The sequence below is a fragment of the Apus apus genome, chromosome 1, assembly GCF_020740795.1.
Source record: "Apus apus isolate bApuApu2 chromosome 1, bApuApu2.pri.cur, whole genome shotgun sequence".
NCBI classification, from domain to species: Eukaryota; Metazoa; Chordata; class Aves; order Apodiformes; family Apodidae; genus Apus; species Apus apus.
In genome coordinates this window covers 190,367,704-190,395,607 of record NC_067282.1, presented here as the reverse complement: position 1 = coordinate 190,395,607, position 27,904 = coordinate 190,367,704, and the positions used below count along the sequence as shown (strand labels likewise).

The 27,904-nt window shown below is 36.2% G+C and overlaps 1 protein-coding gene across 8 annotated transcripts in view; it reads left to right on the top strand.

The window, feature by feature from the left end:
- The window catches only part of CPNE8 (copine 8), a 90,362-nt gene that overhangs the window by 27,713 nt on the left and 34,745 nt on the right, over positions 1-27,904 (top strand). For 6 of the 8 annotated variants that reach the window (XM_051629987.1, XM_051629993.1, XM_051630003.1 and 3 more), the window contains 7 exons: positions 1,047-1,150; positions 3,301-3,340; positions 7,802-7,878; positions 17,375-17,438; positions 19,658-19,761; positions 21,640-21,744; positions 23,870-23,911. In XM_051629987.1, the coding sequence (XP_051485947.1) occupies positions 1,047-1,150; positions 3,301-3,340; positions 7,802-7,878; positions 17,375-17,438; positions 19,658-19,761; positions 21,640-21,744; positions 23,870-23,911 (536 nt within the window). Of the gene's footprint in view, positions 1-1,046; positions 1,151-3,300; positions 3,341-7,801; positions 7,879-9,997; positions 10,030-17,374; positions 17,439-19,657; positions 19,762-21,639; positions 21,745-23,869; positions 23,912-27,904 lie in introns of those variants that run through there. The other 2 variants (XM_051630049.1, XM_051630022.1) reach the window with 2 other exon arrangements.

Sequence of the window (27,904 nt, the reverse complement as noted above, 5' to 3'; positions counted from 1 at the left end):
AGTATGCAGGGGCCAGGATAAGGAGGCTCCTGTTGGATGTTATAGTGGTTAGTCACATCTGTGATGTGAAAGCATTTTTAGGAAATACATGCAAAAAAAATCTTCAGGTATAAAAAGGTTTATTCTTTCTGTATTCATGTCTGTTCATTTAGTTGAGTCCTGTCAATGACAAGGTTGGCAGTCTTTGAGTCATTCAGAAGCCTCTAGTTCCAAATTCCAATTCTGAGGACTCCTTAATTATGATCTTTTAGCAGACTGTCAAAAAGCTTTTCAGTAGGCTATTTTCAAATTTGTCTTTATACGTTCAATGTGTAGGACAAAACAAAATGCTCATTTCAATAATAATTAACTTTGTTTTGTTACCTGAATTTCTTGAAAGAACAGCTAAAATGAGAATGAAATTCTCACATTGATATTTTACAATTAGTCATTTATATCTGTGATGTATATGAACTGAAGTCAGTCAAAAGCTCTTTATTTTTTTAAAAATAAAATATTTTCAGCTTGATGAGACCCGAGGCTCTTCCTGTAAACACAAAGGAAGAAAATACATTTTGCAGAAGCCTCAGAGAGAGGAGAGATGAAGGCAGAGCTCAACTGAGATGAAATAGGAGCTGGATAATGCAAAAATGATACACGCTATATTCCCTAATAATTAAAGTTATCTGAAATAAGCAATGTATGCAAGCTTCAGCTTGCTGCTGTTTTTAGTGGTTTTTATGAGGACACAGCAGCTTTTGATGTTATTGACTTTCTTCCCCAAATTTTTGTGGATTCTGATTGGCTTTAGGAGCTGATGTTTATAAAGTTTAGGTAATAAGATACAGAGAGTGCATCACTCTATATTGAAATGTGAGGTCTGCTATTCTCTTTTCATCCACAGCTAACTGGTCTATTCATGTCAACACAGTTGTTTTCTTCCATGGCATCTGTTTAAGATATTTTTTTACATGCTCTCTCATATCTCAAATATTGCTAGTATTGATAGTTTACTTAATTATACTTCATTATAGCATGTGGCCTAAACTTACGCTCTTGTTTTACAGTTTGGGAGAACGGAAGTAATTGATAATACTTTAAATCCAGATTTTGTAAGAAAATTTATAATGGACTACTTCTTTGAAGAAAGAGAGAATCTCCGATTTGATTTGTAAGTTAACAATCTTTGATTTCATTATTGCAGCCTCTGTAAACATATTAAGTTTTGTTGTGCATAAAACTAATTGTGGAGAAATAGTATTACATTAATAAACATGATTGATTTAGCATTTCTTCCTCAGAAATAAATGTGTGACAAAATAATGACTGAATTTTAAGAAACTGGTAGGTGTTAATTAGTCAAAGTACAGTCATACTCGCAAACATTATTTTTAGAATATTGTTAGAAAGCTATGGATGTCAAAATGTTAAAATATTCTTGTAGCATAGCTGATAAAACAGGTATGGACATACTGTCCAGAAATAAAATATTGTATAAGTTGTATGAAGCCAAAACTTTCTATACTAAAATAAATGCCAGTATGCATCTAAGTAAACTGAATTTTAAGCTTTTAAAATGGAAGCAGTTTTTTAACAGCTTTTGGCAGTTGAGGCTGCATAGGAATCTTTATTAGGTTGCCTCTTGCTCTTTGTAGGATGCATGTATGTTTAAGGGAGGAGACAGTGCAATAGAAGAGAAGAGCAAAAGAAATGACCCACGGAAGAAAAAGCTAGGCTCAGTCTAGGCAAAGAAAGGAAAGTCTGTAAGAACTTCTGAATAATTGCTATCTGAAAAGGACTTGAACCTAGAAGGGAAAAGACAGTCTCCTGGTTGGTTCTTTGTGTGGTCAGAGAAATGGACTCCTGTTGGTTTATTTATGAGAAGCTGTAAATCTCCAATATACTCGGTACTTAGCAGAAAGTCTCAGCTCCTTTCTGCTGCTGTTCTGCATTACCTGAACACAAGTCTATTCTGAACTCAAAGCTGAATAACTGTTTTTAATGTTTGCAATAGTCTGTGAATTTACTTTAGTCGCCTAACAATGACAAATGAGAAACGAAGTATTGTAGAACTCAGAGTAAAAAATGTGAATCGCACATTCCTCTTGTCCTATCACTGGTCACTAGGGAGAAGAGGCCAACAACCACCTCACTACAACCTCGTTTCAGGTAGTTGTAGGGAGCAGTGAGGTCTCCCCTCAGTCTTCTCTTCTCCAGGCTTAACAGTCCCAGCTCCCTCAGCCTCTCCTTGTAAGACCTGTTCTCCAGACTCCAGATCAGCCCAGTTCCCCTTCTCTGCACCCTGTCCAGCACCTCAGTGTCCTTCCTGCACCCAGAACTGCACACAGGGTTCGAGATGCAGCCTTGCCAGTGCCCAATACAGGGGCACAATCACTTCTCTAGTCCTGCTGGTCACACTATTCCTGATGCAGGCCAGGATGCTGTTGGTCTTCTTAGCCACCTGGGCACGCTGCTGGCTGTCAGTCAGCACCCCCAGGTCCCTCTCTGCTGGGCAGCTCTCCAGCCCCTCCTCCCCAAGCCTGTAGCTCTGCTGGGGGTTGTTGCATCCCAACAGCCAGTCATGGCAGCACAACCAAAGGGATAAACTTACCATGTGGTGGGAATGGAAAGGGGAGGCAGAGATGGGCTTGAAGGATACTTTTTCAATGTAGTTACTGGTATTGAATCTGAATATAGGATTTGATAAAATATTACTGCAGATTAGCTGATAAAGATGGAAAACTATGGGAGTGTAGAGTTTAGCAATCCCCCAGTGGTTTCTTATAGTAATGTTTTTTTAATCCACCTTGCATTCATAGAGTATTTTTTTTAATTTGATTTGACAGTGGAAGGGAAACAATGGCATTTTCTAGCTGTAGGAAGAACAAGATTATGATAAACGGAAAAGAAAAAGACAAACTTGAGTTAAAAATAATCTAGTTTATTGCCAGTTATTTCTATTTACTTAGCCAAATGACTCAAAAATTACCTAAGAAAATAATTCACGGGTTAGTTTGTTTTGTAATATTAATTTTTAATTCTTATTCTTTTTTTTGGCAGCTTTAATTGTTCTATCAGGAATATCAGAATCTGCATTTTGTTAGAAAAGTATTTAATTTCAAATAGCTAGTGATCCATAATTGTATAATCTGGGATGATTCAATTTGCCTTCCTTACTGGTGGGACTTCCATTCACGTATCTGTTTGTGTAAATTTCACACATTGAAATAGGTGAAAGAATTGTTTGATTTTTGTTTCTTTACATTGTCCATAGATGTGTCATCAGGCAACTCTGATTAAATTCACTTTTTTTTTTTAAAGCTACGATGTTGACTCAAAGAGTCCTAACCTATCAAAACATGTAAGTTTTCCCTTCCTATTATACCTTCTTGTGCTGAAATGCTTACACTTTCCTAAAAATGTTTCTCTTCTTTTGACTGTAAGTAATACCAGGTGCGTAGAGACAAATACAGTGATTGTGTTGTGGTTAAGAATATATATAATGCTTGTGAGTATAATTTTAATGGAACGTTCCTCCTATAAAGGGCATATTTAAGCACACAATGCTTTTTCAGATATATGATATGCTGCATTTTGTTGATAGTTCTCTGGGTAAGAAGAATTGTAAACGTGTTTCAATTGTGTCCCAATTAATAATATTAGAAACCTTATATGCTCATGTCATCTTGAAGGGGAAGCGATTAAATAACAACTTGAAAATTTAAACATGCAAGAGTAGAATTCAGAGGCTTCTGAGAGCATTTTTTTAAAGTAAATACAGGAAGGCTTTGGTAAGAGAACCTTTAAGAATCTGGAGCAAAGTAGAAGAGAATAATGGAAGGAATGTTTTGTGTGTGTGCTTCACAGTGAAAAGATAAAACTTTTAGTCATTGATCTCCAGTTAGATATTTCCTGTAAAGCTGTAAGGCCCCTGGCAAACTCTTTTCCATCGGTGTCATCATGGTGGTCTGAATATTTGCAATGCTTACTAGGAAGATGCAGAAAATAGAAGTCTTACATATACTGTCTTCAACATCCTCACCCTGGCTTCTGCCCAAGATTGCTTGAACTTCGGTAGTAGCTGGTTTAGCTGAATTCATACATTTTTTTCTTAAGAACATGCTCCTCTGTACAAATCCCTCATAGTTAAGTTATAAGAAAAAAGACACAAGGTAAGTTAGTAGCTGTGAAAGCGCAAGTAAAGATGTATGCAAATATGTAGCCTAAATTTAATTGTTTGATTACTGGAACAGAAATTGAAGGTTTTACTATCTTGTGGAGCCCGTGGAAAAAAAAATATACTAACAGTGGGAAAACAAACCGATGTTCTTCTGAAGACTATTCAAGTAGGTCTTAAATTACACATGTGCCTGCTACATTCTAAGTAATACAGGCTAAGCTTTAGATACTGTTTTTTTTAAACACTGCCAGTTTCTGGGAATCATCAGTTTTTGGAGGGAAACTTTATTCTTTACACATTAACGTCAGAAATACGTGTTTCCCTCCATTGTCTTAAGAGGAAATCTGTACAAGTTGGTGTAGACTTGCTATCTGTTGAAGACATCCAAACTATGCCATATAATATTATGTACATGAAGAAGATGATGGCTCTGAGAACTCTGTGAAAGGCACGAGCTGGAAATGGCTTTCTTAACCACAGCAATTCAGTTCCATCGTTTCCCAAGTTCTCAAGGTGTGACTGGCTTGTTCTCTTTTCTGGCAGATTCCTGTGTCTCTTTCCCATAGCTCTTACGAATTTTGGCAGTGAGTACATAGGAAGTGAGCAGGGCTTTGCTCATATCCATGCACTGGGAACTTGTTTTTTCTGAAAAATGTCAGGCCTATAAATTTTTTTTTCAAGCTATGAAAGATTTGAATACCTAGACTGCTCATGTGTCTTAGTCACCTTGTGTGGAGTAAGATCTTTCCTGTTCCTAAAAATAGCTGTTGACCCACTCCTTTGGAAGTACTGGGCAGTGTCATTTAATAGTTGAACAGTTTGAGGGATGAAAAAAAGGTGAAGAAAAAGTCAACCACAAGAATTTCAGTGACTCAGTTTTGGCAAAATGAGAAGCAAGTGAAATAATGAAGGTATGAAGTAACCAGACTAGACAGTGCTGCCATTGAAGCTGTCTGTAGTAATGTTTATGGCTACCTGAAATTAGACTTCTGTTTATAGCAACTTCCTGATTGAAGAAAAAAACACAACAGAGTAATGAAAAAAAACAACTGAGTTATTTGTTAATAACAGAATATGGAACTAATAGGAAGTAACCATAGAAACTCCACCAAATAAATAAATAAAGATAACTGTGGGATACAATGATAAGCGCTTCTCTAGTCCCGCTGGCCACACTATTCCTGATAGAAGCCAGGATGCTGTTGGCCACCTGGGCACACTGCTGGCCCACATTCAGCTGGCTGTCTACCAACACCCCCAGATCCTTTTCCACCAGGCAGCTGTCCAGCCCCTCTTCCCCAAGCCTGTAGTGTTGCATGGAGTTGTTGTGACCCAAGTGCAAGACCCAACACTTGTCCTTGTTAAGTCTCATACAATCAGCCCATCAATTCAGCCTGTCCAGGTCCCTCTGTAGAGCCTTCCTATCCTCAGGCAGACCAAGACTGCCACTCAACTCAGTGTCATCTGCAAACTTCCTGAGGGTGCACTTGATCCCCTCATCCAGATCATTGATAAAGATATTAAACAAACTGGCCCAAACACTGGATCCCAGTGAGCATCACTGGCCACTGGGTCCCAGTGGCCACCAACTGGATTCAACTCCATTCACCATCATTTTTTGGGCCTGGACAGGCCAGGTGTTTACCCAGTGATAATTATACCTATCTAAGCAATGGGCAGCCCATTCCAATGCCTCACCACTCTTTCAGTAAAGAAATTCTTCCTAATATCCAACCTAAACCTTCCCTGTCACAACTTAAACCCATTTCCTTTCATCCTATCGCTAGTTACTTGGGAGAAGTAACTAGACTCCATCAACTGGGACCTCTCCAATTAGCCAGGACTGCTGATAGATGATGGAAGGTGCTTTGGTGGGCACTTCTGCCAGCTTCTTCAGTACTCTTGGGTGGATCCCATCTGGCCCCATAGACTTGTGTGTGCCTAAGTGGTGTAGCAGGTCAGTAACCATTTCCCGTTGGATTATGGGGGCTCCATTCTGCTCTCTGCCCCTGTCTTCTAGCTCAGCAAGCTGGGTAGCTGGAGAAAAACTGGTCTTACTACTAAAGATTGAGACAAAGAAGACATAAAGTACCTCAGGCTTTTCCTTCTTTGTCTCAATGTTTTCCCCTGCATCCAATATAGCATGGACATTGTCCTTAGCTCTCCTTTTGATGCTAATGTATTTATAGAAATGTTTTTAATTGCCTTTTATGGCAGTAGCCAGATTAAGTTCTAGTTGGGCTTTGGTCCTTCTAGTTTTCTCCCTGCATAGCCTAATGACATCTTTGTAGTCACACCGAGTTCCCTGTCCCTCTTTCCAAAGGCTTAAACTCTTTTTTTCCCTTGGTTGCAACCAAAGGTGTCTGTTGGTCTTCTTCCCCACTGGCTCATCTTTCAGCACAAGGGAACAGCCTGCTCGTGCACCTTTAGGATTTCCTTCTTGAAGAACTTTCAGTCTTCCTGAACTCCTTTGCCCTTCAGGACTGCCTTCCAAGGGACTCTGTCAACCAGTCTCCAAAACAAGCCAAAGTCTGCCTTCCAGAAGTCCAGGACAGCAGTTATGCTGACCCCCTCCTTTCTTCTCTGAGATAGAAAACTGTCTTTTTATGATTGCTATGCCCAAGATGGCCTCCAAACTTCACATCAACCACAAGTCCTTCTGTCTGCAAGCAGCAGGTCCAGAGGGGTACCTAGACATAGTTCAAAAATTCATTTTTTGCAGGGTTATTTTGCTCTTCAGTGAGGTTAGTTCTCAGATCCAATTTGCTATATGGAGCCTTAACTAACACAGCTCAGAGACAAGAATGAGTGACCTGGGCTGAGAGAAGAGTCAGAACTACTTGTACAGACATTTGCTACTATACTCAATATCATAAGGTTATGGTTTGCTGGATAGGAATTCTCGTGTTTTGATTCTCATTACTGTTTGTGAACAAATCTCACAAGCTAATATTACCACCCCTGCCAGTGATGCTGGGAAGAACAGAGCTAGCAAGCTCTTTTCCCTTGCAAGATAAAGAGTTGGACTGCAGCATACTTTTTTTTTCAGTATACATACAATAGTTTGAAAATCTGTTCATATTTTTATACTACTTATGTTACAGGGGGATATAATACGAAAATTAGCAGATTTTTAGTGGCATAGATAAATTAAACATGGAAATAAAGTCTGTCATTACAGCAGTGCTTTTGAATAATTGTCCATTCAGGGTGCTAATTCAGATCCTGCACAGGTTTGAATTTCTGCAAACATAATTAACTTCCAAGAAATCAACAGAACCTGTGTAGATTCTCTTCATAAAAGATACATTTAATTAAATGTCCCAGTTAAAGAAGGTAAAGAAACAATCATGTTTCCAATGCTTTTAATTTTTTCCATCTTGGTTTAATTTTTGTTGATGAAAAAGGCGATATAAAAACAGTAAGTGGAGTGCATTAGAATTGCTTCTGTAAATGTGACCAAGGATTATGTAGAATATTTAATAAATAGTTGAGTCTCTTTTACGATACATTACTGCGTAATTACTGTGAAGATGCAGCGTTTAGCATTGTGTTCTACAAAAGTGAGCAGCCCAGATAAATGAGAAACCAATTTTTCAATGTGAAATAATAATTCTCAGTGTTTGTGTTACTGATTTTCAGGATTTTTTGGGGCAAATGTTTTGTACACTGGGAGAAATAGTTGGATCACAAGGGAGCAGACTGGAAAAATCAATTGTGTGAGTATGCCATTCTTGAATGTTGGATGAATACACACTGTTTCATGAAGTGAGAGTTGTGGGGATTTTTTCTGTGAGGTATCTTATCTATGGAGTTTACAGACAAGACTTCGAAGAGAGAATAAATTGTTAGGTACAATAGAATAGACTATGATGATTTGAGTTTCAGTTTGGACAATTAGCAAAGGAATTGACTCATCCGGCATTTTTGTCAACTTCATTAAATCTTGCATTAGAAACAGTTTTAACTATACTCATCTTAAAAATGTTTTTCTTTCTAGTTTGCAAATTAACACATAAATCTCTATTACCTTTTTCAAGCATCAAGGAAGAAAACTCTCACTGTTTCAAATGCAAACATTGCTGCTTGTATTTCTGTTTTTGACAATAATTCAATTCCCAAGCAATGAGGCAGTCTGGAGTATAAAATATTTTCTATTTATCCTACTAAATGTATAAAAAACTTTCATGCGATCAACAGATTTTTCTCCCACTGAGAGGATTTTGATGTTTGCAAACCATTGTTCATAGGGGTGTACATATATTTAAAATATGCATTATATGAACAATCTTATTTTTCTATTCCTAAATAATGTTTGAGTAATTGAAAATATTTTATGATTTTGATCTAAATGTATGCTACAAATTAACATTTGACATTCAAAACAAATGTTTAAACGTATAGCTGGACATTTCATGTGATGGTAATATATTTTTATTTGGAATTTAATGGATGGTGTTTCCTGTTGTGTTGTTGTTTGTTTTTTTTTCATTCAGTAGTAATTGCACTGATATGAATGATCATGAATTGAGTTACTCTGTCTGATGGAGTCTTTTCTGCTTGTCCCATTTTACTGGGTTCATTATGATAATATACCAGGGTTACTTAATTCATTCTCTTCATCACTGATTTCCTTCTAAAGGTAGATTAAGCTTTCAGATTGAGCAAACCTTGTATTATTGTGGGCCAAACTTTGGTGAAAACACCACACAAGACTCATTCTGAATTTATATTTAAATAAGAACCAGGCTCTGGATGATCTGCAACAATTTGTAGAATTCAGAATATACTTAGATATCATTTTAGTGTAATTGCAGATACAAGACAACTCCTTAATTGTGTTATATTAATAATACATTGTTAATCTGATGTAAAATTTTTAAGAAATATGTTCCTATCTTCTATATATGTATTTGATGTAATTAGCCAATTCTCTTACTCAAGTGACCCTTTTATATCTATATTTAGTGGTTTATGTGCACGTGTCTTTTATATTTTACCTGTCAGCTTCATACTTAACTATTAGTGTAAATAGTAGCTTTGAAGTCCTGTGAAAAACCACAGAAGTCAGTATTTCATTATCAGTATCCAAAATACAACAGTGATACCCTTTTTCCCCTAGATTTTAACAGAGCTTTTTTCTTGTTTATGTGATTAACTTAATATCATAGATTAAAAAAAAATAAATTAAAGCATTTGTCTAGTTGGTATCAAATAGCATGATAATGTTTTGTGGAGGTGACCCTAAACTTTTCATCTTGGTGAAAACAATGGACAGCTTCAAGGAGACCAACATATGATAGTTATAATTTTCTTTTTCCAGAACTTTAAAGTGTGAGCTGTCATGCTAAAAACTCTTCTCAATGTCTGAATCCATTTTAATTCTTAAATTTTTACAATTCCAATGCAAGTGTAAGCTTGGAGAAGCATTTGAATTTTCCTGTTTCCATGCGAAAAATAATTTCAGGCTATAACTCTTTCTGCATTAAATAATGCTTCAGAACAGACCATTTAAATTGAAAAACCTGAAGAGAATTTAAATAGTTTAATTTAATCTAACGGTCTTTGTGAAATCATAAAAACTTTGAAATAAAGTTAAAGAAATATTTCCATTACAAAATTATGGTAAACTTTTAATTGTACGTTAAGTTTAGAAAATATTGTAGTGGGATTTAGTCTACTTGAATTTCTGAGACTCATGCATATCTGAAACAAATGCTTTCAAAACATACATGTCAGGGGTTTGCTAGCAGTGCTTTGTGGGAAGGCATTCCTGTAATTACGCCCTCCAATCTGTTTGCCTTGTCTAAATTCTGCCTGTAAACATCTTCCTTCCAGTGCCAAACTTTCATCATGGGTTTTATACAAAGGTAAGTTTCAGCTATTCAGCAAGACTCATTTATCACACAGTTCATGCTAAAAAATTGAGTAACATGAAAAAAACTTGAAAAGTCTTTGCAGAACATTTAAGCTTAGTGTTTTATTAAAGAAAGCCTTTTATTTAGTTTCCCTAGTTTACAGCCAACTGCAGATGATTCACATTGCTTTGTAAAAAATATGAGCTGTTATCTCTCCTGCTGAATGCCATGATTGCTGTGATCACTACTGCTTCAATGTCCTTTACCAATATGATTCATGTTCTCTTTAATATTCAGAATTGAGGTTGGTAATAAGTGCATTTTTGTTTAATTTTGAGGGGCTCCAAATATAGTTCAGTTACCTGATCACTGTATTTGCAGAATCAATCTTCATGACAAGACCCTAGTAACCCTTCCTGCCCTCCTCCTGCAACCTCTCCTGCCCTCCTCACCCTCCCTCCCCAAGAACTACACCAGTGTTGTCCCATAATTTTTACATAATTTATTTTTAGATGAAGGGCTTAATTACCTTATACATAAGCAGTTCTATTAATATCACTACCTATTCATTATTATTTCCCTTCTCTGTAATGGTGGGATTGTGCATGCTGGGAACTACTTCATTTTAAGGGTAAATGGATTTTCCAACTCTGCAGGTGAGGAAGGTTTCAGTGTCTTCACTATAATTCAGAAAAGCTCTACAAACACACTATTTGAATTTAAAATCACACCTGTGCACACAGTAATATATGTTAGAAGTAATACTACTTCATTGCATCACCTCCTTAAATAACCTGGAAGACTACTTTAGTACTTTAAAACTGTCACTTTCTGTTGTCATCAAGGTTTGCAGAGGAATCTTAACTTTTAAGATGTCCTTTAATTTCAGTAGTTGATCAGAAGTTGTCTGCAATTAAATAAATATTTATAAAACTTAACACTAAAAAGTAAAAAAATCCCCAAAGAAAAAAACCACACCACCTACCCTCCAAAAACAACCCCAACCCCCCCTAAAATTGACTGCAATAGTATTATGAGTGTTAATTACTGTTAAATAGATTATGGCTACTGTGAAGCAGTAGTAAACTGCTAATTTTAATCTAGCTCCTGAAGCAGCCCCTGCCCAGCTCCTACCAGGGCTGTCCCTGGAGAGCCTCAGCACCTTTCAAATCAGGACAAGAGGTTGGCCCTGTTTTGTTTACTTCTACTAAAAAAAAAGCTCACTAGCTTTTCACTACCTAGGCCTAACCTATGCTAACTGCTACAGTGAGTTGCACTGTTGAAACTCCATTTACTGTTCTGACAAGTTGTCAGTTGACTCTACTGGAAGCCTATGCTAACCTGGTCAGAGAAAGATGCTGACTTTGAAGACACTCTTATTTAGTAAGACATCTTGGGGACTTCTTGAAGGTCTTTATAGTTCTCCCTATCTTCAAAGTGGTAAATTATTCAGCACACTACACTTTTTCTTTTCCTGAAATTTATTTAGAAAAAGTAGATAAAAACTTACCAGTTGAGCAGTTTGTTATTACTTGGTACAGGTTATGTGAAGCCTGAAGAGAGTGAAGGGTGAAGTTTGAAGTTTCAGGTTTGAAATTAGCTATGAGAAAGGCAAATGTATCAATGAAGAATCTATGGAATAAAGGTCTTATAATTATTTCATAATTTATGGGCCTGTGTAATACATTTTCTCTTGAGTAAACAAGCATTGTTTAGGTCTGGTTTCTGATACTGTGTTGCGTGGCAGTTACTAAATGGGCCCAAATCAGTTGTGCCCCTGAAAGATTTTTGAAAAATACCTTCTTTTTTGTGTATGTAGTGTGGGTAGATGTTTGCTAATGTTAATGAGAAAGCATTCATGACTTTTTATCAGCTCTTCCCAGTGTTAAGGTTTTCTTATTTTGTTATTGTCACTTTTGCCAGTGCTGTGGCTAGGTGACTATGTCTGGTTAATTGTTCCCTCTGGACTCTCTGAAGTCTGGATACCTTGGTGTCTAGGAGACATTTGTTGTCTTATTCGTTAAACCATTACATTGCATTTCAGGATTGTTTACTTATAGCCATACGTTTAATGTCTCTTAATATTCAAATAACAATAATTCAATTGACAATATTGCACATCTTCCATTCCTAAGGATATTTACTACTTTGAACTTACTTTTTTCTTTAGAAAGTCAAGTCCATGTTCATGTAACTTAAATGTTCTTTATGATCTGTCACTTGAGATCAGAGAGGTTTTCTCATCACAGTATTTCTGAAGTTCATTAATATTTTGCCTTTTCTGTTCCCTGCCAATGGTTGTACAAAGAGGAGAATGTACAAAGGTGAGAGAAGATGGATCATTCCCCACACCAGTGCTTTTTTAGTCACAATCAGCTACCCTACTGAAATAGCACTTTTTGTACTTAAGCAGCTTGAGAAGCTTAAATTCCATTATCTGATTGGCATTTAAGAAAACTCTTGGCATTCTTTCAAAAGGAAAATTAGGAAGACTCGAAGCTTAAACTTCAGATCTATCTGCTTTTGACATTTACAAAAGCCTTGTGAGATTCAGGACTCCATGGCTGCTGTTAGCTGGCCAGCTCCAAGTCCAGTTGTGTATCACCAAGGAAAGTTCCCTTAGAAAGTCTAGCATGAAAGGATACTCATGTTCTTCATCAAAAAGAAGGTAAAAAAATCCTGACTCTAGAAGATAACCATTGCAGTGGTCTGGCAAGCAGACTGAAACGTACCTTGCTACATCATGCCGAGTGCAGAAATGAAGACACACACACAGATGTTTTTGTTCTTCGCCTTCACGACAGGCAAGACTGGCAGTTTAATGGGTCTTACAAGCACCAGTGCATTAAGACTCTCAGACATGGAGCTGATAGTATTTGGTCTTGGCAGATATGATGTCTCCTGAACCTCCCTCTCTGCTTCTCACACCAATAAGGACTTCGAATTTGTTGCCTTCTGTTGCATAAGACTCTTGCTGCCAGTATGGTGGTGCACTGTCCCAGCAACTACGAGAATTTTTGTTCAAGAACGTACTTTAATGTTGCACTTTATGTTACAGACTGGCCACGTACAGAGTTGAATATTTGCCTTGTATAATTTGTCTTGAAAAACAAATCTAGTCATACAAAGCAGGGGAAATGGAGAATCTGACATTTTAACAGTAACATTTACTCTCTTTACTTGTTGAGAAGGCATTTAATTAATCTAGTAACCCAAGATAAGTAGCATATGTAAGATTTACTCGGAGTGGCCTTGTGTGCCCCAGCCATATAAGCATTTGAGGATGAGGTACAGATGTATCTATTTCCAGAAATGACACAGCTTTTTTTTTTTTTCTCTTTTTTTGTCTCTCAAGAGAGCATAACCTTCCCAGACATTATTCAAAATTAGATATTCACATTTCTGTCTTCCTAGAGAGAGGGTGCTAGCCACATTTATAACTCTGAGCAATACTTCTTTCAGGAGCTACTAAGTGCATTCCTGTAGGGATTCCCATTAACGAGGAGGCAGAGCCATTTCAAAGCTTAATGAGTGTTCTATGCTACTTTTTCACATCTGAGTGCCATTGCTTGCTAATGAGTCTGTACTGGAGCCAGCTGGCCTATTTGGAAAGTTCTTTCTCCTGTCATCTTGCTGTGAACATAACTGATAGAAAAACATCTGAACCACGGAACTGGGAGTTCCTATGTATTTGTCCTATTCTCGTATCTGTGGTTGTGACTGCCAGAGGGTTTGGTGCTGTAAAAGCAGGGATAATTTGTTCTAAGAAGACAATAATTACTCCTTAAAATGGTCTTGTTTAGAGACATGCAGGTATTTTTGAGGGCCTTTCATTTGATGAGTATTTTCTGTTCAGTTTCTCTTAACAGTCAAATGATTTCATCTCTCAAATACTGTCCAAAAAGAGGTGTTCACTGTAGCACACCTATAAGTTCTGAAGTCTCAAACCAGTAGGACCCACTGAAACATATCTTCCTACATTTTACCTCCTTTATTCAGTTTACACCTTATTCACACTTAGACTGGCACATTTTCTCTGAGTGTCGGGCACCTGAGTGTTGGGAGTTGCAGTGATTATGCAACACAGATTGTGTCATTATTATGCCACAAATGCTGATCTGTAACCCTTTCCAGAGAAACCTACCCTGAGAAATTGCTTGTCTGAACATAAATTCCTTATCATCACTTCAGTGCTATGGAACCAATTCCAGAGCAGCTCCATGCCAGCTATTCCTTAAAGAAGATGGGCAGGGACACTGCATTCTGGATTTAAACAGGTGGAACTCTTACATGCTCATCTTCAAGGTAATATTAATCAGTATTGCCGTGGCAATGGGAAGGACTGATCTGTAATGCTGAATTTCCAAATTGTCTATTTTCATACAGTGATAAGCTCAAATTGATTTTGTTATTTTCTCTCGAGGCATTATTGCTAGTTAGAGGTCTTTTTATTTGGCTGATCTGTGAGCACTGAAGTTTTTGTCAGGGTACTGACTTTGCATTTAAGGATTTTTTTTCTTAATGGTTTGTAAGGGAATTTGTAAGAGAACAAACACTTCACTGTCTGCAAGTAGTCCAGTACGTTTTTCATGCTTTTAGTCTCAAGGCAAGCATGCATATTCATTTTCATATTTAATAGTGTCACAAACTGTAGAGGTTGCCTGGTAGAGTATTTAGTACCAGAATTATGATAACTTTTTGTTCTGTCGAGAAATTCTGTGCTAATCTTGATTAAGCATTTCACCTCTTTGCTAGCCATCATAGCAATATTATCCTCCTTTTAGGAGGCATATGTCCTTGAGAACCTTGGTGATACATCAAGCCAAACCTTACCCCAATTGCATTCAGATATGACTGTACGGTGTGTACATATCATGTCTACTGAACAATAAAGAATTCCTTTTTTCTAAAATGTACCCACACACGTATCTTTAGGGGATTGCCTCTCCAGTTTACCTCATCTTTCAGAGTGATAATTCCAGAAATTTGTGTCTATTGGGATTGGGCATCCCTTGGCCTTTGTAAGATGAGATGAAGCCTGTCTTTGCATAAATGTCTTCATGTGTGAATCTCAGTTTGAGAGAGGCAGGTCTTGACTGCTGTGTGTTATAACTGTGGGCAGGGTGACACAAGGTTCTCTATCAAATGGCAACAGTTTGGTGACCAGATTGTAGGGCTTGCTTATCACCAGTTTACTTCAGGCCTTCAGCTCTTCAGGAAGTGATCAGAGTTGTATTTGTCACAGTCTATATCTGACTCAGTAATCTTTTGGCAGTGGGATAAATCTAGTTTACTTTTCATACTAAAGAAAATGTTTGATGCTTTTTCTTCAAAGTACTGTCACCGCCCAGACTATGTCTTAAGTATGTCCCTAATGGCACAGTTGACTGGGCTCAAATACTTCAGCAGGAAGTCTTTTGGTTCAGGTAATGGTAATTCTGCTATTGGGGCTTTCTATTTGAGTTGGCTCAACTTATAAAATTGTGGTGTTTCTGTTGTGGGAACTTATGGTTTTTTAATTACACTTCTGAAATTTCTATTTCTTCTTTCCCTATCAAAGCCAGGGTCAAGGTCATTTGCTTCTTGAAACATTTTACCATGTAAGGTCAATGTAACCCTGATAACTAAGTCTTTTCTACTGCTGCTGTTACAATAAAATATCAGAAGTTTCTGAAGCGTCAAGAAATATTGTTCAAGAGAAAAAATGCAGCTTTTTTCATCTTTCAAAAATCTGAGATTTCTATTTCAATATCCCGTTGCTGCAGAGGCTAAAATGGGTAATTTTCAGCCTGGAGCTGTTGAAGGGTGACAGGTTTTTAATCCTACTGCTTGAGGATGCTGATAAAACTGAATCATACTGTGTTACATTTGGAATGACAAGATTCTTTTTTCCCCTTATTTGATTAAAATTCTCCTTTTTGGTCTTAAGTCTTGTACCTTAGAACTCACACCACATTAATTGAAAGAGTGTCATAACCTTTGTATGTATTTAAAACATAATTTTAACATTTCACAACAAAAACTTGAATACTTCACCTATCCACTGTTTTACTTGTGAAATTCAGACTTAACACATTGCAGTGAGGAGGTCTGGGCTCTCTGATTACTGGCAAATGACTGCAGTGGTCTAGGAACAGCATTCCCTGGTGTGTTCCTTCAACTTATACATCATCTTCAAAACATGACTTTCAGTGAACTTGCATAAATGTGAATCAGTATTTGCTCCTCTATTAAAAACTTCTAACCTGTTATCTTCTTCTAAGAACTGTTTTTCCACCAGTTCTTTATTCTGCCACAGTCTTGGTGCACTTAATTAAAGTTGTAAAGCATTGTAAAAAATTCCAAAAAGATTAAGGAAACTAATAAGCAAAATAAGTGTTTATGTTAGTGTTTTGTCAAAACAGAGCAGGAGTGCCCTCTAGTTTTCTAATAAAAACTAAAGATATAGAGTTTGAAACTATAAGTTTACGTTTATGTCTTATTGGAAACTAATTTTATTAAAATAATTATTTAGAAGACAGACATAAAGAAATAAAAACTAGAAATAAAATAAGACTAAGCAATAAAATCAGTTTTGAAAAAAGTTCTAGAAGGAATTGCCAAGGTGTGTGCTAATGGGTACAATAATAGACATTAGGGTATTGCAGAACTTCTCCTTCACAGTATGCAAAAAGTTGCATCTCAATATTTGTATTTCCCTCCCTTCCCCACTCCCAGAAAGCTGGTGGCACTGAATCTTATCACATTATGAGTGGCTTTTCTGTTCCTATATTGTTCTTTATTCTAATTATCTGTTTTGTGCTTTCTGATGTTGCAGCAGCAGCATGTTTTTTATTTCTGTCTGGGTGAATTATAATTTATTTTACAACTACTGAATCTGATTCAATGGTGAGATTATTATGTGTCTTCAGAAACATTTCAGAATGTTGTCCGATAAGGGTGGCTTATAGTTTTAAATATACTCTCAGTATTTTGTTTAAGGAAAATTTGCAAAAATATGCTTTTCACATATCAGTAAGTTGTAGAATAATCTCTAAATAAAACATCAATGGGAGGGTGGAAAATAGAATTCTGCGATTGTAATTTCATCCCATTTAAACATTGTATGCTGTTTCCTTTAAAACTGAATTTTAAAATTGAAACTGATTTGTTTCTTGCTAGTTAGAATACATATGCAACTCATTTATCAGTTCACTTAGGGTAAATCAACTTTTTTAACACAGGACAAGTGACAGAAAAGGGGAACTGTGTAGCATTCCATCAGTTTTGTGAACTGAAAGCTTCCCTTATGCTTATCTGCGTCAGTGCAACTTTCATTAATGATATTGAGGAACTGAGGTGATGTATTTCCTTGCAGAGGGATTCCTGGGAAGAAATGTGGAACTGTCATAGTAACAGCAGAGGAACTGGGCTGTTGCCGAGTAAGTGTCTTCATTGCTTTTTGAAAAATAAAATGAAAATTATTTTGTGATTTACACTGCATCAGATTGTCAGAGGTATTATGTACAAAATTGCATTTTGTGATATATTTAAGAAGTTACGATATTTTTTTCCTATCAGTTACTGTCAGTTTTTATATAGAAGAATCAGAAAGAAGCAGGAAACAGTATGAAGAATAAAGATTTTGATTCTTAGATGAGTTTTAAAGCTAGTCTTTATTTCCCCAAGTAATTAATCACATTTTAATCTCTTAATGTCTTCTTTTTAACAAAGATCCATTTGTTTCAGCCATGGAATGATATTTCCATTAAGGAATATTGGCATTACATGAACATCAAATAAAAGGATTTTAACCTTATAATTGAAAGTTTTTATGCTAATAGTGAGTCATATTATTTTAAAAATATGAAATTAATGTTTATTGGAAAAAACCTAGAAAGGTATTTCAAAGAATTGCCATAAAAGAAGAGCTTAAATGTTTTTCTTTGAAGAAACTCAAGACTTTCATGGCCTACAATTGACAGGTGCCTACTTACTCAATAGAAAACAGAAGAATATCAGGGCAGTTGTGAATATGACCAGTTGAGGGGAGAGACATGGTGTGGTCATGACCATTCCCCATGAGTGTCCCTGCTTCTCCCCCTCCTGGGGTTCATGGAGAAGTGGGTTGGACAGAAGAGGAGGCCTGGTCAGAAAGCACTGGGTAGCCAGGCCAGCTCTGTTGCTTCCCAGCACTGAATGAGCTAGCAGCAACCTGTAAATTGTAGGGAAGCAGAGACTGAAAGGAAGAATAAGGAAGGATTATAGATACAATAGAATCATAGAATGGCTAGGGTTAGAAGACACCTTAAAGTTCATATAGATCCAACCCCCGCATTGGCAGGGACACCTCCCACTAGACCAGGTTGCTCAGAACCCTGTCCAACCTGGCCTTGAACACTTCCAGGGAAGGAGTGATAAAGACTGGTCGGAATCTGAGGAGGGGGACAGTTTGACAAAGCATGGTATATATTGGATGGGGATTTAGGCTCTATCTTTGAAGAGTTTGCAATTCCAAGATAGCAAATCTTAAATGAAGAAAGCAGTAGTATCAGACATTTGATGAGGATGTACAGGGGATCTAGACAGGCATAAGCCTACAAAAATACCTTGAAGCTTGAAGAGATTTGTTTTAATGCCTGAGTTTCTGTAATTTGACAGTGTTGAGGAGGTAATGCTTTGCGTTTTCTGTATCTTCTAACTTTTAGAATGTCATAAGTGGTTGGTTTTTTGCTATTTATGCAATAGTCACGTTTCTCTTTTTACTAATATATGTGATAGCTAATCTGTTTAGGCCTTATTTTCTTAAGTTCATTAGATATTTGAAGTAAAAATAAATCCTTAATTTTGTGCCTTATTTCCAGTTTGGTCAAGTTTATATTCTTTCTCTCCAGAAGTGCAATATTGGTATAGTTGAATAGCACACAGGCTCCAATCTTATTTATCTTTTCCAGGCAACCTGCCAGTCCTGCACATGGGCTACACTAACTCAGTCTCATTAACTGCCATTTAGCAGTAGAAGATTCCTGTGTTACTAGTATGATTGATAAGTAGGGTCATGGAAAATGCCTCTTTCCCCTTCGTTTTACATTGACTCAAACTTTTTTATGTATTACATGATCACAGTGTTCACACTTCTATCAGATGACAAAATGGGTAAATAATTTAATTGCTTTCCTGCAGAAGTTGTGCTTCTGCATTTGTAGGAAGTTAAGCCCCTACCATTCTTAAAATGTTTGCCATCATCCCAAGCATTTACTGGTAACCTTAAAAGAGACTCAAAGGCAATTTTTTCCTGGTATTCTGGGTTTATCCTCCAAGACTGGCATTTTTATCCCAGTTGTAACATGTTATTTTAAAGTCACAAATATGTCATTAAATCCATAATCAGAACAGGATTTTTTTTTCTTTCCCTTTTAGTTAAGACAATACTTGATGCCTTGCAAGGCTTTCATGTTCTTCCAGATTCACACCACTCCAATTTTACATAAATGGTGACTAGTCCACAATCACTGAAGGGGATGAGGGCATCTAGAAAGCAGATCCCCTAATTTATTTTGTGTTCTATATGTTTGGTTGTTAGCAATGATTTTTTAATTATTATTATTATAGTGTAGTAAACTGTGTATTGTATCTAATTTTTCTGTATTACCTACTTCAGGATTCAGTTTTAATGCAATTTTGTGCAAACAAATTAGACAAGAAGGACTTCTTTGGGAAATCTGATCCTTTCCTTGTGTTTCACCGAAGCAATGAAGATGGCAGGTAAATGCCTGTTAAATATTTCAGATGCTAAAGAGCAGGCAACTTCTTTATTTGCAGATGATAATATAATTTTCTTTTATTTATATATATATATGTATAAGCCAGATTAAGCTGTGTCTGTTTTATGTTTGTTGGATTTAAGTATGTCATGTTATGCAGTACAGGACAAACTATTTTAACAAATAAATACTCTTAACAAATTTTGAAGAGTTAAATGTATGATAAATAAGGAGCACTATGAAAATTGATTGTAATGAAAATAGTTAAATAGCATGACTTCTGCTAAGACATAGCATGCCTTTAAATTAAATAGAATTATCAAAGAAAACTGTAGCTGCAGAATATGCTAATGCTTATAAATTATTTTAGGTAAAAACATTTTATACTGTGAATTTGGAAATATCATTTACCTTTTTGACTGAGTTCTAGGAAATAATTAAAAAATACCTTAAATAGAATTGTTTGGGTTTGTGGGGGGGGTTTTGTTGTTGTTTGGTTTGTGGGTTTTTTTTTGTTGTTTTTTTTTTACAAATGGCTGTTTGCTACATTCATGCTTTAATTTGTTGAAGTAGGTTAATCTGTCCTGTTCTGCTGCTAGGACTTGACATGCTGACTTCTGGTTAAGACAGTGCTTGTGTGTGAGTCTACTAGCAGGTTATGTCTTCTGGGAAACTGACAGTCCTCACCTATAACATTGTATCAAAACAAACACCAGACATATATGATACGTATATATTTCAGTAGCTTAACTGGAGCAGATGTTAACTTGAAGCTGTGTATGGGTATATGTGTGTCTGTTCCCTGCTCTTTTCCTCTTGGAGGCAGCTTATAGTAACAGATTCTCGAATAAATGCTGAATATCTTAAATTGCAAGCCTGGAGGAGTTATGGCTCCTTTGTGAGTGGCGTGAAGGTCATTAGTGGAATTTCTCTGGGCATTACTGAAAGTGCTGGTGTGTGCAGTTTCTCTTGGCCTTGAGTGCTGTGCTTCTCCACTTTCTTCCAAGAGGTGAGCAGTGAGCCACTGATTCTTCACTGGTCTTCTGAATCCAACAGGAGGTTGGGACAGTACTTCTGCACCTGTGGGCAGAAAGATGTTGCCTCTTCTGTCTCTTAGGTTCAAGAATGCCTTTGGAATCATAGCCAGGATAAAAACATAGGCCTTTGGAACATGAGGAAGATATTCTCACAAAGGACAACTTTAGTTACATCTGTATATAGAATTTCATTAACGATTTCACCAGTGACATGCCTTCTATTTTCTTTTGAACAATTGATTTCCCAAGATGAGGATTCAAAAGAAGTGTTTCAATTTTGCCTCATTTATAGAAAGCAGAATGTATTGAAACAATTGGTTATATTTCATCTGAGAGGAGGTGAAATTGGGATCTCACAGAGGATTATGTTTTCTCTGAGATAGCCTTGCTTAAAAAATCATAAACCAGGAAACAAGCATCAGAAAGCCATAATGCTCTTGGCTCAGTTTCTTAATTGCAAAGCAATAGTCACATTCTTACCAGACCACTTTCTTCTTGGATCTCTGACTGATTCCTGGCTTTGCAAGGCCTGTTTGAACAGTGAGGTGGAGAACACTCTTACCTGAAAAAATTCACTGAATGGTTGTAATTCTTGTCAAAGTTTTTGGTAAAAAACTTTGGGGTTAGAGTTCTTTATCACCCAGTAATCTCTCTCAAACAGTTCTGCCCTCTTCAGTTCTCTCTTTTCTCTGAATTCACTGTGTTTCTTTTTTTCTTATCTTAAATTTTATACGGACATTGTGCGAGTGAATACAGATTACAGCTGATTTGATTCCATGATTGCTGACACACAAAAAAAGAAGTAAATAAATGCAAAAGGTATCTTTTTTTTTTAATTACAGTTTTACAATCTGCCACAAAACAGAAGTCATAAAAAATACATTAAATCCAGTGTGGCAGGCGTTCAAGATTTCTGTCAGAGCACTGTGTAACGGAGACTATGACCGGTAAGCTCAAGGTGGCACTTTCTTTGCACGTACAGTTTTTTCCCCCTAACTCATGTTTTCTTTTACATAGAAGTATTTCTATGCGATTCAGTTCCTGATGTTATGTAGGTTATTTTAGCAGCATTTTGAAAGGATAATATGTGTTTAAAATAATTTGTCACATTAAAGAAGTTAGAAAAATAAAGCCCATATGCTAAATTTGTAGGAAATGTTAGCGGTGATTTCTGGAAAAGAATTATTTGCTTTCTATGCTGTGATTAAGAAACAGTTAGAAAGAAAAGACTAATTTGAAGAATGGTCATTGTTACTGGTGTGTACAAGTATTTTTAATGTTTCAATTAAAAACAAGGATGAACTGTCTTCCTTGGCTAACATTGTAACGTCAGAGGATGCTGATAAATGAAAGCCTTTAAAATGTATAGGAAAGTAGGTGAGAAACCCAGAAGGTAATAATTGTCATCATCATCACCATCCAGTTTAAAATTTTCAGGGATCCCATGTAAAAGGATCCATCTTTGAAAAACATGGTAATTATATCATGTTTTTAACCAGTTGATTCGTAAGCTTGGCATGTTAATACATTAAAACACAGGCCGCAGAAGTCTCTTTCAGATAATTATAGTCTCACAGATCAAATGTTGGTGTTCTGGGTTTTGTGATAGATAAGTGTCGTGGCTTAATGGCAGCCAACAAGCAAGGGTCACACACAGTGGCATGGGGAGGAGAATCAGAAAGGGAAACGTGGGTTGAAATAAAATTTAATAGAACAGAAAAGAAGAGGACTAATAATAATAATAAATAATAATATACAAAGTAAGTGATGAACCGCACAGTTGCTCACCACCTGCTGGCTGAGGCCCAACTACCTCCTGAGCAGCAGTCTCACCCCCAACCAAGTCTTCCCCATTTATATACTAAATATGATGTCATATGTTATGGAATGCCCTTTGGCCAGTTTGGGTCAGCTGCCTTTGCCTTGCTTTCTCCCAGCTTCTTGTGCACATCCTTGCCCAGCAAAGCATGGGGAGTTGAAAAATCCTTGACTTGGTACAAGCAATACTTAGTAACAACTAAAATATTGTGTTACCAACATTCTTCTCATACTAAATCCAAAACAAAGCACTATACCAGCTGCTAGGAATAAAATGAGCTCTATCCTGTTTGAAACTGGGACTATGTGAAAGGTGGGAATAATGTCATTGATAAGAATATATTACAGTAAACATTCATTCTGGTTTTGGAGATATTAAATCTTCAGTCAGTGTATGCTTCTGAGTGAGCTCTGTCCACTTTTTCATTGTGAAAAGGCCAGTTTTGTATTAATTTTTCTTAAACTATATAATAATACAATGTTTTCAGCCCTCACAAGGATGAGATTTCAGGGATATCAATATTGAAGTAATATTTCGTATCTCTAATCTTTTTGTTTTCTTTTTTCTCTCAAAATGAGAGTAGCACTTAGTTATTTTCTGCATAAAAGTTTTAAGACACAGTTATCCTAAAGTCCACCTTTCTCTATCCTTGATTTTTTTAAAATTAAACATTTTTTTTTTAATTGGACAACCCATCCTCTAAACTGTGTCCTTTAAGATAAAATAGTAGTGCAGAGAGCATAAAATACCAGTATGTGAAGATGTGAAAGGCCTTCACAAAATCTCAAATGGATCTCACACAGTTTTCTTTTGTCACCACTGCACAGTGTTTAGAAGAGGTTAATGCTGTCCACCAGATTGAAGTTTTATTGTATTCTGCAGTAGTTATTTTCATTTAAAAACAAAAATGTATGGACTAGAATTCCTTACTGTTTAAAATATGCTTTTTTGGATTGTGAACGTTACTTTTAGTCTGTACTTTGCTGTTTAATAATTTTGTTCTATGAAGGGCCCTCTCAATCCCTGCACACTTTTTCTCAAGTATGGATATGTTATTTTTTTTCTGTAAGATGTTACTAATCCACAGTAGGTATCCCTTTTCCAAATAATAGCATCTACCAAAGAAACCTTCACAATAAGTTTCAGTTTGTTAATCTCTTAAAAACTTGGATAATATTTTAAGGTTTAAAGAATAATTTATAAAAGAAACCAGAGAATATAAGTTTTAATAGGGTTGTTTGTTTGTTTTCTAGGACAATTAAAGTAGAGGTGTATGATTGGGATAGAGATGGAAGGTAAGACATTAATTCTGTTGTTAAACTTCATGGTTATCCATGCATATTTATACATGTTTTAAAATGTAGAAATACATAGTGGCCAGAATAGAACTAAAGAATGGACTTTATTGATATTTAGAGGTACAGGTACTGGAAAAAAAAAAAATTAAAAAATGCTGGACTACAGTTCTGTTTTGTTTTGCAATTGTGTTAAGTGCTGCTGTGTTAGCCCGTTTCGAACAGGATGTGTGTATATACATACAGGGAACAAGCACAGTGGAATGCTCTGTGATCTGTAAGATCAGTTTCATGAATCTCATTATGTAATCTGTTGATGTACGTTCAAAAGGGAGAGATAATCCATTTTATAATCTGCTTTCTTTTGCGTAAAACAGTGCTTCATAAACTGTTGCTTTTCAAATACGGTAAAATGCCTGAGCCAGCAAGTGCTACTTCATGGTTGCCTAGATATTGCAATGTGAAAACTACCTATTAATTAGCATAATTTCAGATTGGCTTTGAATGTTTGTTTCCAGGCCTGTCTTCATCAAAACATTATGCACTCTAGAGTTGGGAGACCTGGGGTTTCAATAACTCAGTTGCTAGAAAGAGGATGGTGGAATGTATGTGGAATTTCTGTTGCTAAATTCAAGTGGGGCAATCTGTGATTATTCAAGAGTGCACTTTTTTCTGAAGAAATTAGCCTTTTAAATTGTCTTTATGTTGACAAACAAGATTATATCATTATTTTTATCAGACCAGATTGATAGCTTTTGTTCTTTTAAAAATGTTTTAGCTTTTGTCTTAATATTTAGGTTCAGAAACTGTACTCACTAGAACTTGTATGTGATACAAGAATATGTGAATTTCTATTTATTGTTAAGTCGGTCTGTCTTAATTATTTCATATTAATTTTAATTTTATTTTTATATATATATATGAATATGCACATATTTTGGGGCATACTTAAAAAATATTATATTATTTACTGTACAGTAGTGTCTTAAATATTGCTAATCTTGTAAGCATAATAGGCAAATTTATGCTGTGCTGCCATTCATTTCCTTGCCGACAAGGTCCAAAACCATTTTCAGCTTATGTTTTTGCCTTTTTGGTTCCATCATGAAGCCTGTTGATTTATAATTATTCATATCACATCTTTACCCTCTATAAGTACCTGCTAGTGCAAATTCATCCTCTTTGATTAGATATTGATTAGATATATATAGAGTCACAAAATAGCATGTTCTGGCAATTAAAAATAAAAGGATGTATATTGACAAAGCCCTATTAGCCCTTCATCACTGTAAAGATGATTTTTAATAACATCCTCTGTTCCTCAGTTAGATTTGCCAAATCCTTAAAAAGTTGAAATATTTACACTTTCTGTATAGACTACACTATTTTTTAAAATAGTGTAACACTGAATAATTATATTGCCAAGTTAATGAAAAATAAAGATTATATTTTATTAGGGTATCAAATCCCATGCACTGGCCCATTTCCTCCAAAATCTGAAACTGAGTTAAGATTTAAAAAGGGACGAAATCTCACAAATAATATTGTATAGCTGCAATTGTGAGTGAAATCTTCAGCATACTATGGAATTCAGGCAATCATTAGCCTCTATGCTCTCCCAAACAGTTTAAAGTATTACCTGCTTTTGCTCACTTACCACTCTTAATCCCCATAAAATTAATACCTAAAAAATAAAAAGTGAAGGTTACTATTTCTGATTTCTTTTTTTCTTTTTCTTATTTTTGTATTTCTTTTTATTCTAATTGTCTTATTTTTTTGCCTTTTGCTTTCTACTTTTTTTAAATTTAGAAGCAGGCAGAACACTGACATCTTACTGGTTAAATTCCTCAGAAAGATGAGGCAGCAGTCATCTCATGTAACTTCAGACAATGTGAAAAAATAAGACATCTAGACTGAACTAATAATTTAAGTTACTTAAGTAGCTTACAGAGGAAAATGGTCTGATTGAATCCATGCAAAGTGGAGTAAATTGCTATTTAGTGGTACCTATGGCTTACTGGTGATTGCATCTAGAACCTAAGTGTCTAATTTAACTTTGCCATTGCCAGAGTGAAGTGAATCCCATTCAAGAATGTCTATAATTTTTTCTGCAATGCTGCTGTTACTCAGTTTATTTTTTTTTTTCATTTTTAATGGACTCTGTTTATAAGCAGTTGTTACAGTAGCTGTTGACCTCACCAAACTAAATCTGTGGACTCCAGAAATGTGCAGTCTTGGCAAGAAAAACCTTTGAAAGATTATCAGAGAGCCTGCTAGATAGCAAAGCAAGTTATGCTGAATATTGCAGGTTATTCTGCAATCAAAGGCAGCGTTGCTGTGCATATACTTGATTTCTGAATCTTGATTTTACTCTGACTTCTTGAGTCTTGACTTTGAGTGTTTTTTCCCACTTCCCCATTCTGTGTTACCTGTGCTTTGGGAAAATGACACCAGGGTGCTTTGAGCTGAGCATCTTGCTGTCACGTTCATGAATTACATTGTTAAGAGTAATTATATATTTTTAGCTTTGATTTATTTTCAAATATGACTTAACATTTTTTTACTATAAAGTAATATAGGTACCTTAGGACCTTAAGGTTACCTTAAGATAATATAGGACCTTTGTTACGATACCACTACTAATTATTAAACTCTTGTTTGTCTCAAACCAGTTTTTGCAATAAAATTGTCAAAATGTGAACCACTTGTTCTAATTGATACCTTCTATTGCTTCTAAGATCTCTGAAAAATCCTAAAATATGTGATGCTAGAAGAAGTCACAAATGTAGCTGTTGTTTTTTTTTTACGAACTTGCTTGTGTGAAACAGAGTGGCGTTTTTTTTACTGTTTTTATTACTGAAATACTTGCAGATATGTTGTCACATGCCTGGGCACAGCTCCCCAGAGGTGGGGCCCAAATGAAATATCACATCCCACAAAATTGACACAGGTACAGTTCCCCAGAGGTGGGGGTTGACCCAGGGAGATTCAGATTCAGTCCTCCTCTCTTAATCTCTTTTAGTAACCCATTTGCTGAGAGTAACCTCTGGAATTTTCTGTGTGGTATTCTAAGAGTAAGACCATTACCCAGGAGGCTTATACAAAGCATTATTTTACTTATAATTGAGATTGTAAAGCTTGTTAAATAACACACAACAATATCGCTGTCAAAGCAACCGATTACAATTAGCAGAACTTAGCAAAATGGTACTCTCAAAACAACAGGTTACAACTGGGAAAACTTTGCAAAATTGTAAATTATGTTACCCCTATATGCTGAGAAGAACTTTAGAAACTGAGAGAGAGGATAGGAAAGATATCACCACCCTTCGATCCAGCAGTGAACTTGGCGTGATGCTGTGGTCCTTGGTTGGCAGGTGCGCACGCCGAGTGAGGCTTGGCCTGCTTTGCACAGACTCAGTCTTGGATTTGGGAATGTTCTGGAAGTGAGTTGGTGGGGCACAAGGGTCCAGGTAATCACTTGGTGTCCCCCATCCAGGTTGCCCGAGCAATGAACTATATTTTCACGCATGCTCTCTGTTCTTAAACAGGAAAGTGGTGTTCTGCAGGATGGCACTGTGCCTCCACGGGGCTCCTCTTGCCAGCCACTGTTCCTTACCGAGTAAGGACAGTGTCTGTCAGGGTGGCTGCCAAAGGAGAGGCTCTCCTTGTGAGAACAGGGTCCAGGTGGCTTATCAAATGAGGACCACACCTGAGCACCATGTCCAGTTTGTCAGGGCGGTGCTTTTGAGACAATTATTCTTTTGGGGACTCTACACACATCTTACAGAATGAAAAAATAAGATGATGTGCAACTTCACATCAGCAATACTACAATGTTTTATTTATCTCTGAAGGCTTTTTCACTAATTTCAGATAAATTGTTACGTAGCATACGTGGTGCAAAAGCCGTTTCATGGTCTTGATGTTTATGAGCTGTTATGCAGAGTACATGGGTTTGTTTTTTTTTATCTTAAAACTGTAAATATTACC